This window comes from Asterias rubens, chromosome 21, assembly GCF_902459465.1.
Source record: "Asterias rubens chromosome 21, eAstRub1.3, whole genome shotgun sequence".
NCBI lineage: Eukaryota > Metazoa > Echinodermata > Asteroidea > Forcipulatida > Asteriidae > Asterias > Asterias rubens.
The window spans coordinates 3,887,584-3,899,086 of NC_047082.1; the positions used below are offsets into that span (position 1 = coordinate 3,887,584).

The 11,503-nt window shown below is 38.3% G+C and overlaps 1 protein-coding gene across 1 annotated transcript; it reads left to right on the forward strand.

The window, feature by feature from the left end:
- The first annotated feature begins 942 nt into the window (after window positions 1-942).
- On the forward strand, window positions 943-10,073 carry LOC117304318 (steroid 17-alpha-hydroxylase/17,20 lyase-like). The gene is made up of 5 exons (XM_033788697.1): window positions 943-2,025; window positions 5,986-6,273; window positions 7,654-7,820; window positions 8,718-8,821; window positions 9,750-10,073. The coding sequence occupies exons 1-5, from the start codon at window positions 1,345-1,347 to the stop codon at window positions 9,989-9,991; spliced, it is 1,482 nt and encodes a 493-aa protein (XP_033644588.1). The 5' UTR covers window positions 943-1,344; the 3' UTR covers window positions 9,992-10,073.
- Window positions 10,074-11,503: the final 1,430 nt, after the last annotated feature.

Genomic DNA, 11,503 nt, shown 5'->3' on the forward strand with positions numbered 1-11,503 from the left:
TGTCGCATTTATTAGTTTATTTATTCTCTTCTCGATATTGGTGTTTTACCGTTGTTTTGTTGGTCATGTACAGAAATACATTTAAAGACATTAAAAAAAACATTATAATATCCAAGTGTCCCCCTTTGTTCTTCGATTGAATTGTTTCCTTTGAACTTTCCTCTTTACTCCCTGTGAATGACTTGTGTAATTTAACTGTAGGAAATTAAGCTTCATTAGTCGTCCAGTTTTTTGAGAGAAAAAAAAGTGAAAATCCCACAGAGCAATGTTTTTATAAGGAGAGTTGTGTAAAGACAATTATGTTTGTGGTTTTGTTTCAATTTGTCGAAAGCGACAGCACCTCTGCAAATAGTATTTTGAGGGAAGCTTTCTACCATTATTATCTATAAACCGAAGTCCAATGTAAATCTGTGGACGTTTGTGCTTTGTGTTGTACAAAAATACCCATCTTGAAATCAGTGTGCGCTACACTCTTAGTCCATCACAAGTTTTTACGATGACTTAAAGTTTTTGGTTGCAAAAACCTCCCTGTATATCGAGTACTGTTAAAGTAGACAATGAGCTCGACAAGTGGTCGTTTGGAGGTTTCAGGTCGGTGCTTGAAACGACGAACCGAAGAAAGACTGGAAAGAAAGGTAAAAAAGTACGAACACTCCTATGGCCTGACGGGGTGCCATTGGTACTTTCATGGCGTTATCTCAATGACCGAACAGCTATATGGTGCCCGAATGGTGCCTAATAGTACAGTCAGGGGTGAGTGTACTTTATTTGGTGTTTGCACGGTTTATGGTTTATGAAAGGATGAAGGCCACGTACCATGTACATACCTGCTATCAGTGTCGTAATTATAGTACACATGCCTGGGATGTGTACACACACGACCGACCTGATGTGCTCAATCAGCATTACAACACAGAATGGTCTGGCGCACTGACCCACCTCAGGTGCGCAACACTGCGATGTGATTGGCTGTCTCTCAGCATAGTTTGCATAAGCAATTGTTCCAATACCTTACTCATGAACCAATCAGGAGCGAAGACAGTGAAGATAGTCGATGATGATAACAGTATAGAGGCTGGATTCCAATGTTTCACATCACCTACATTTTGAGAGGAACGCGTTCTGTATAAAAACCGACGGAACAATTTGGATTAAGCAGAAAGGACGTCTTGTAGACCGATAAACAAACCGAGCTGAAATGCTGTGCAGACTTAACTTTTGCAAGTGACCAAGTTTTAATTCATCTCATGCATTGTCAAACCGGCTGAACTGTGTGATACCTTAAAAAACACACGCTCTATTTGTTGAAGTGTTCGCAGTAGAACTGAAACTAGCTTGTCAAACATGGTATTAGTAGATCTAGTGGTGTTTCTGGTAGCTCTCGTTTCCATCCTAAAGTTTCTAGGATGGAGGGCTACGAGGCACCTCCGACTACCCCCTGGTCCACGCGCCATCCCCCTACTCGGTAACTTCAATGTCTTCATGACCAACCGACCAATTTACAAGGTTCTGAAAGATCTTGCTGACAAGTATGGGAGCGTCTTCTCGCTCAGCTTGCCTATGGGTCGGTTTGTCATCCTCTCAGACGTAGATGTTATAAAAGAAGCATTTCAGAACCAGTCGGAAGATTTCTCCGGACGCCCGTACGTGTATTCAATCAATCTGATGACTCGTAATAACTGTGGCATTGCGTTCAGTGACTACAGTCCGGCATGGCGTGTACATCGCCGCACAGCGGCCCTAGCCATCCGGCATAACATCAAAGGACACAACTGCAAACCTACCTCGGCTAAGATCGTGCAAGAAGTAGAAAGACTCACCTGTATGCTGTCCAAGAAAGATGGCATGTACTGTGATATCAGTGATGAGCTGAACTTAGCAGTCATGAATGTAATTTGTGATATGACTTTTGGACAGCGCTACGAAATCACAGACACAGAGTATAAAGAAATCTTGGAGAGTAACAGAAAGTTCACTGCCGTTCTAGAACCTGGAGATCCTATAGACATCATACCAGCACTCAAGGTAAATATCAAACTCAATATTTTCAATTGATTTATTTCCGTTTATTTTTATTGAACACATGCTAATGAAATTAACGAACTTTTTCGTAGAGTGGAGGCTTTATCACTAAAGACACTGGACACTATTGGTAATTACTCGAAACATTTGCTAGCATACAAACTTACTTGTAATGAGCAACGGAGAGCTGTTGATAGTATAAAACATTGTGAGAAACGGCTCCCTCTGAAGTAACGTAATTCGATTTCGAGACCTCAGAATTAGATTTTGAGGTCCCGAAATCAAGCATCTGAAAGCACACAACTTCGTGTGACAAGGGTGTTTTTCCTTTCGTTGTTATCTTGCAACTTCGACGACCAATTGAGCTAAAATTTTCACAGGTTTGTTATTTTATGCATATGTTGAGACACACCAAGTGAGAAGACTGGTCTTTGACAAAATACCAATAGTGTCTTTTATTTACCAACGTTTCAACTCGTGCAGTAACCACACATTCGTATATTGCAATATATTGCTACAAGCAAAACTTCTTTGTACACATTAATATTGCGTAGCTGTCCAACATGCCATAAATATTAAGCTCAGGAATTCATTTGAAAACTCGGATAAAAGCTTTTTCATCTGGAGGATTTTAAAGAACAACATTTATAGAAGACCCTGGGTGTTTCATACACTGTGATATGTCACAGGCACGTTGCATGCATGACAGCTGGCGATTGTTGAGCAGTGTGTGAAAACGATGTATTGAATGACAAAAATATCAATAGTAACAATGGAATTGATACAATAGCAAACGTACCTTAACTCTGTACTGTTTTGTATGGGATAATATATCATACACGAGAGTTATGACAATATCAAAAGTGCATTGGTACCTAATACTTTCGCACCTTTGCAATAGGCCTAGTTTAAAACAGACTGACTCACTCCTTTTTTAAAGGGAAGGTACACGTTTGGGAATTGTCAAAGACCAGTCTTCTCACTTGGTGTATCCCAACATAAGCATAACAACAATCCTTGCAAATTTGGGCTCAATTGGTCATCGAAGTTGCGAGAAAATGATGAAAGAAAAACACCCTTGTTGGACGAATTTGTGTGCTTTCAGATAGGAATAAAAGACTTCTAGCGATAAGTCTTGAATTATTTTAGTGAGAAGTTACCTCTTTCTCAAAAACTACGTTACTTCAGAGGGAGTTGTTTCCCACAATGTTTTACACTATCAACAGCTCTCCAATGCTCGTTACCAAGTCAGTGTCTAAGTTAATATTTGTTTCGAGTAATTACCAAACGTGTATCCTTCCCTTTAAGGGAAGGTTTGGAATTTACAAGGAAAATATTGAGTTGAAAAAATATGTGGTATTCATTATTTTTCCGTATGAAATTTATAAAATATATTATGATATGGAGAGAAAGATCAGACAAAAAGTAATAAAAATAGAGCTCGCTCAAAATAACAAGTTGACCGTGATTTGATTGTAAATTGAGGTGTTTTTTCTTCGCAATGCGTTTTTATTAGTACACGCGGCTTTAAAGGCACTATTTGTAATTATTCAAAATAGTTGTTGGCAGAAACGTTTACTTGTTAACGAGCATTTGAAAGTTGTTGGTAGTAAAACATCGTGAGAAACAGATCCCTCTGAAGTAACGTAGTTTTTGAGAAAGATGTAACTTCTCATTCAAATAAAATACTTAAAGCCTGAAGCCTTTCGTTATGCATCCTGAAAGCACACATTTTGTGCAACAATTGTGTTTTTCTTTCATTAATCTCTTGCAACTTCGATGACCAATTGAGTCCAAATTTTCACAGATTTGTTATTTAATGCATGCATATGTTGGGATACACCGAGTGAGAATACTGGTGATTGGTTTAAATGTTTACAGCCTAAGATTTTAACTATTTCACCTGTGTACTGTTTTCTGCTGATTCTTATGATATGAACACTAATTGATAAGGGAGGAACCTCCGCCCCTTTATCGCTGACTGACATGGTGGCATGTTGGTCCAAGCCCCAACATCATAAAAGACCACTTTATGATAATATGCTTTAAGTTATGAAAAGTACATAATCGCTAAAAGTACAAGGCACTCGATGGGTTCTGTACAACTGTAATACACTGCGTTGCCCTCTTGAACTTCAGCCACGACTTTGGGTGTACAATATTGACAGTAACACTAAAAATCTCTTCAAAATCCGGTCGCACACTTGACGTATGAAAAGCCAGTTTGCAGATGATTGTGTAGGTCAACTTGTACACCAGTGATAGCTAACTACTCTGATAGCTTTGTAAATGCATTTTTACCGGCCAAGTACGCAGTGATTGGTTCGAGACCTTTTTTTATAGTGTAAGACGTCATTCACAAGTTGAAGAATTGAGGTTTCTATGGGGGCTTGAGTATTGTACAAACGGTGGCACGAATTGAATTAGGTTTGTTCAAGTGGTGGATGGTATAGAGATGTTATCAAGGACATTGGGTGTCACTCAAATACCGTGGGAAATGAAGCTTGTGACAACACTTCCAGTACATCAATATTATACTGTACCAACATAACACTTAACAACGGAATACTGATTTCAATGTTGCACGGATTTCCCGTCCAGCCTAGTTTTGGTTCAATTGATTCGAAATGAAAACCGATTGGAAATTATTTTGTCTGCGAACGCGCCGATAATATTTCATATTTCTAAAAACAATAGACAACCTGACAGGGGCAATAGACTATTGCTAACAAATAAGTGGAATTTATCAATTGTAAAATATTAGCCTAGACAAACTAGAATGGATTCGAAAAATTTAGAGCTTGTTTTTCCAATTTGGAAGAGAAAATGGCGAAAGAAAATGTTGTATGTTTAAAATCCTACTGTTTCGGACTATAATAATGACAATTTTAATCTAACAAAAAATGGAAAAATATGATTGAGCATGACCTGTTCAAAGCCTTTTCGAACTTATTCGGATAAAATAAGTTAATTACAAAGAACTTTGGAAGGTTGTTTGAGACAGTTAGCAGCACGAAGATAGCCCCTGGTCACATCGCAACAATGACTTTAATATTGTTGAAATTGTGCGTACAAAATTGCTTGAGGGGAAAGCATATTTATTTAAATGAATGCGTTTATTTATAATTTTTCTTGATCAAGTTCACTGACACACTGTCCATTCAGCCGACATTGTGATTTGCAACAGTAAAGAAATGAACAAGGGCTATTTAGGATTAACCCCGTCCTATTTACGTCTCGGAGATTTGATACATGCTGGCAAGTAAGAAGCGAAAACACAGGCTGTAGTTTGTAGGTGATTGGGGAGGGGGGGGGCTTCAAAGTGCAAGTGGGGCTAAGCTTTAAACATGGCTGTGGGTTAGGGGGAGGGTGTGAGTGGTGAGTGATAGTTACGGGCGTGTTGAATTATTCCAGCCAGGACCCAATTTCATAAAGCTGAAAATACTGTTTTGCAATTTTGTTTTGCTTAGCTAAAATTGAGTGGGCACCAGCCACAACTATGTAAACTTAGTGTAAATTTGGCTGGTAACCTGTTTCTATTAAGCAATATTTTTTTGCTAAGCAAGTGTTTGTGCTTACTGGCTTTATGAAATTGGACACAGGGCACTATTTCATAGAGCTGCTTTAAGGCTGATTTTGTGCTTACTGTGCATTTTTCATTTTGTATAGCGCTGGTAACCGTATTTAAGCACACGAAAATGCATGCTTGCATTCCGGTGCCCGAAAATTACAACGCCTAAGATGGCCGCCTAATTGTTTTGCCAACTCTTTTTCAAAATCAAATATTTTAGTGAGAAATTACCTCTTTTTAAAAAACTACGTTACTTCAAGGGAACCGTTTCTCACAATGTGTTTTACTACCAACAGCTCTCCGTTGTTATTTACCAAGTCAGTTTTTATGCTAACAATTGATTATTTGGGGGTAATTACCAATAAATTTGAATTTTGTTTCCTCTTCTTCAGATATTCCCAAGCAAGAAGCTTCGTATGGTGCAGGAAATCGTTGACATGCGAGATTCCATCCTTCAGAAGAAATACGAAGATCACCTCAGCACCTTCGACCCCGACAACATCCGGGACCTTACTGACGCATTTGTGGCGGCCATGTTGGAAAGCAAGAATGCGGGTAGTGACATCATCTTGACAGATGACCACGTTGTCATGGCAATGTGGGAGCTTTTCACTGGTGGTTATGAGTCCACGTATAAGACGCTAAAGTGGGCGCTGATCTTCCTCCTGAATAACCCACAGGTAAAAAAACACAAAATAAATCAATAACCCAAACTCATAAATCAAAATATTTGATTATAAAAACAGTGCTGTCAAAATACCTGGGGGGAATTTTTGCTTCCTTTTCGGTCACTGAATGCCATTAAGGTATTTATACGATGTAAGCGATGATAAATTGAAACCATACTTAAAACTATCCTGTGGTATTCCATTGGCCATTACCACACCATTTCTCTCCTAAACGACTACACTAATGGTCCCTGCTGGCCCTCGCTCCCAGACCTACATTCCAAAATGATTTCAATTGACAGACAAACTACTTGAAAAGCTTCCAGCCTCTGCAAATACTAAATTGACACGTCAAGGTGAACAACTAGTATTAATTTGTGACTTACTATTTGGATGTAAAGAGATCATCCTTGCGGGTAATCCCTAGCACAAATCGCGAGACCTTGCTTTAAACTACAATACCGAGTAAAATTCATTTGGTGAAAAGGAGACAAGCAGGAGACCACCCGGAATCTATTCAATGTTTCCTCAATATTTAAAAGACACTGGACACTATTGGTAATTGTCAAAGACTAGCCTTCACAGTTGGTGTTTCTCAACATATGCATAAAATAACAAACTTGTGAAAATTTGAGCTCAATCGGTCGTCGAAGTTGCGAGATTAAAATGGAAGAACAAAACACCCTTGTCACACGAAATTGTGTGCTTTCAGATGCTTGATTTCGAGACCTCAAATCATTAAAGGCAGTGGACACTATTGGTGATTACTCAAAATAATTATCAGCACAAAACCTTACTTGGTAACGAGTAATGGGGAGAGGTTGATAGTATAATACATTGTGTGAAACGGCTCCCTCTGAAGTAACGTAGTTTTCGAGAAAGAAGGAAGTTTTCACGAATTTGATTTCGAGACCTCAGAATTAGATTTTGAGGTTTCGAAATCAAGCGTAGTTGAGAAAGATACTTCAGACCCGAAGCCCCTTTTTAGGCAACTAAAAGCGCACAAATTTGCGCAACAAAGGTGTTTATCATTTTCACTATCTTCTCTTGGAACTGGCCTTACAAACAAAACATACTGATCACTGCTCTCTAAACGTAAAAGAGTGAAAAACACCACTCTTTACATTTCGAGCTGTCCCTCATATGGATCTTCAAAAAGAGTGGTGGTTTTGTTCACTCTTTTAGAGCGGTTTCACTCCAGGACAGAGTGAAAAATCACTCAAAAAGACGCAAACTTCAATCTAAAAGAGTGGAAGACCACTCGAAAAAGAGTTGTCCGTCATATGGCTCTTCAAAGAGTGCTTTTTCACTCTTTTACATTAGTAGAGTGTAATCCCTAACACAAACCTTAGAAAGATCTGTAATAACATGTTTAACACTTTTAAATTGCAGGTGCAAACGAAAATTCAAGAAGAATTAAGTGCAGCGATTGGCAATCGACTACCACTATGGAGCGATCGGCAAAGCCTCCCTTATCTTGAAGCTACAGTTATGGAAACATTAAGACGTAGCTCATTCTCATCACTCAATGGGCCAAGAAGGGCTATATGCGACACCAAGTAAGTTATATAAAAAAAAATCAATTTGTTTACGAAATAGTTTTTACAATTGCAACATTTGAAGGAAGTTTAATTTCCCGAAGAGATATATATAGGTTTTCTCAGTCAATTTCGGAAAATGAGCAGCCAATTTAACCACCAGCTTATTCTATTTGGTACGAAATTGAATGCTACTATAAAAAGGGTCATTCGATTTCGTTTTAAGACTAGTCAAAAATGTACTTTTACGTATTCGATTTAACAAAATAATAATTCAATTTAACAATTCATCAAAGCAGCATTCAAATTCACAGACGCTTCTTGAGGCGTGTGTGTCACGAAAAAGAATGACGATACGCTAAATTGAACAGAGTTTGGACTCGACTCAAAACGAAATTGAACTGCCGAATTCTGCATTTGAAACGCAGTAACAACTGGAGAGGCAAAACAGTTTTAATTCGAACGCATGAAAATGAAATTGACTGCTCATTTGCCGAATTTGACCGAGAAAACCTATATTAACGGGTTTTGATACCCTTTGTAGACGATGTCTTTGACCATGACATGAATCCATACTCACTGTGAATGACGATGTATGTAATAATATTATCTACCTGTCGAAGTTTCAGCTATATCAGTCGTCAAGTTTTAAGAGGACAAGAGTGAAAATCACTTTGCAATATTTTCAAAATAGTCGTTCATCCGTTGTTCATGGTAAAGTAATTTTCGTCGAAAATCATTTTTGTGAAATTGTTTTACTCGTATCTCAAAAACTACAGCACCTCAGCAAGTAATATTTCAAGGGAAGCTTTCTACTATCATTGTGTTTAAATCGTGTAATGTAAGTGGACGTTTTTGTTTTGTGTCGTACAAAAAGTACCAAATTTTAACCGACTATGTTTTTAAATTTTCTTTCAGAGTGCAAGGCCTTGATATCCCTAAGGACACAACAGTCTTCTGTAATCTGTGGTGGGTTCACCATGATCCAAAGCACTGGAAAAACCCCTACAGTTTCCAACCAGGTTGGTATTCTAATCAAATGTTCAAAGCTGTCCATGGTCTCTCCCCTCATTACAATATTTCTGAACTGATAACTCCATACACCCCGACAAGGTCACTTAGATCCTCTTCACAGCTTCTCCTACAAGTTCCCCCCCATACAGAACAAAAACGTACGGTAAAAGAACCTTTGCTTTCAGCGCACCCACACTTTGGAACTCTCTTCCTGCTACTCTCCGTTCCCAGATAAACCCGGACCTCTTCAAATCCCATCTCAAAACTCACTTATTCACTAAATCTTGTTTGTAACATTGTATTGTTTAGTTAAATTGTTGCTTTCTCTTGTATAAATTTGTTTATTTGTTTTGTAAAGCGCATTGAGAGTACTTGCAGTACTGAATTGCGCTATATATAAGCATTTCTTCTTCTTCTTATTATTAAATGATAATACGTCAACAAACTCAAGTTTTCTCTGTCACGAACCAGGCGGCCTGACTTGAGAAAAGCAATACTTAAAGACACTGGACACTATTGGTGTATTGTCAAAGACCAGTCTTCTCACTTGGTGTATCTCAACATATGCATAACATAACAAACCTGTGAAAATTTGATCTCAATCGGTCGTCGAAGTTGCGAGATATTAATGAAAGAAAAAAAACACCCCTGTCACACGTAGACCTCAAATTCCAAATCTGAGGTCTCGAAATAAAATTCGTGAAAAATTACTTCTTTCTCGAAAACATTACTTCCGAGAGAGGCGTTTCTGACATTGTTTTATACTATCAACCTCTCCTCATTACTCGTAATCAAGAAAGGTTTTATGATGATAATTATTTTGAATAATTACAAATAGTGTCCACCATCCACCATGGTTAACACGCTATAAATAAATTGACTTACTGTTTACAAACACATTGATTAAATGACATCTTCTGTTTCTATTTTTTATAGATCGCTTCTTGGACAATGACGGCAAGGTCTTCACACCCAAGAGTTTCATGCCATTCTCAGTTGGGCGTCGGGTTTGCCTGGGTGAGAATCTAGCAAAAATGGAGCTGTTCATGTTCCTTGGGGGCATAGTGCAGCGATTTCATCTAAAGACCCCCTCTGGGGAGAGCCCGCCCGATTTCGAACCTTTGCCGGACATGATGCGATCTCCACGATTCTTTCGCCTCCAGGTTGTTAAGCGATGAGATATATTGGTCTTAAAGGGACACGCTACCATGGACCGGGCGAGTTGGTCTATGAAAAGCGTTTGAAACCGTTTGTTATGAAATGCATATGGGCACAATTTCATAGAGCTGCTTAAGCACACACAAAACATGCTAAGCACAACAAATTTATGCTTATCAGATTAAGGTTACCAGCCAGAACTACCATGTGATATGTACCATTTGTAATTGGTATCCTGCTCATTTCTGCTTAGCAGAGACTTGTTAAGCAATTGAGCAGTTGTATGAAATTGGGCCCAGGTAAGAAAGATGTTTTAGTAGAATTTAATGATACACTCAATTATGCCTCGAAATTGCGTGGTTTTTATTTGACTTTGCGAACTAACACGGTCGGCCATTTTTTGTAGAATTAAACAATTTACTTCTCAAGTTGGAGTGCCGTGTTAGTTCGGAAAACACTTTTAATGGACCAACTCGCCAGGTCCATGGCAACATGTCCCTTTAATACAAGGCAAGAATGCTGCAAACTATATGGCACTCTTTATAACTCAAGGGAAATGATTTGATTGCCGATAACAATTTAATTAGTTTGGGAATACTGTGTACTGAATGTAAAAAGAATATCTGTGTACAAATGGATGAGACGAGTAACCATGTACAAGAATACTGCTTTATTTTAGAGATGTTAATAAATTTAATTTAAAAATAAATCTTTATGAATAACTTTGTATAAAATATTGAAAATGATAATAATATTTGGAGATTGGACATTAAAGACACTAGACACTATTGGTTATTGCCAAACATCAGTCTTCTCACTTGGTGTATCTCAACATATGCATAAAATAACAAACCTGTGGAAATTTGAGCTTGATTGGTCAATTATTGGTCGTCGAACTTGCGAGATAACTATGAAAGAAAAAACACCATTGTCACACGAAGTAGTTGTGTGCTTTCAGATGCTTGATTTCGAGATCTCAAAATCTAATTCTGAGGTCTCGAAATCAAATTCGTTGAAAATTACTTCTTTCTCGAAAACTAAATCACTTCAGAGGGAGCCGTTTCTCACAATGTTTTATACTAACAACCTCTCCCCATTACTCGTTACCAACTAAGGTTTTATGCTAATAATTATTTTGAGTAATTACCGATAGTGTCCACTGCCTTTAAACAATACTTAACTAGAATAAATATTCTATACAGTATAAAATGTTTCAAGGGTTCATTAGCAGGGCTGATGCAACTCGACTTTGTTCATTTATGCGAGGCTGGGCTATTCGTGCCGTATGCATGTATGGATATTTTTAAATTTCGTATTTGCTGAAGGAACAACCCACGTCTTTCCTGAAAACATGACCCCAATAATGTGTATTTGATTGATAGTGGGAGCCTTTCGCCGAGGCGTTTGTGGCTTTGGTAGCTTTCACCTTACAGAGCTGCTATCCCAAATTAGAAACTGATGGAACGGGAGACCACCGAGTGGGGCAGCTTTGCCACTCGACTCGCGTGCGTAGTCTCCCTTTCCAATCGCTT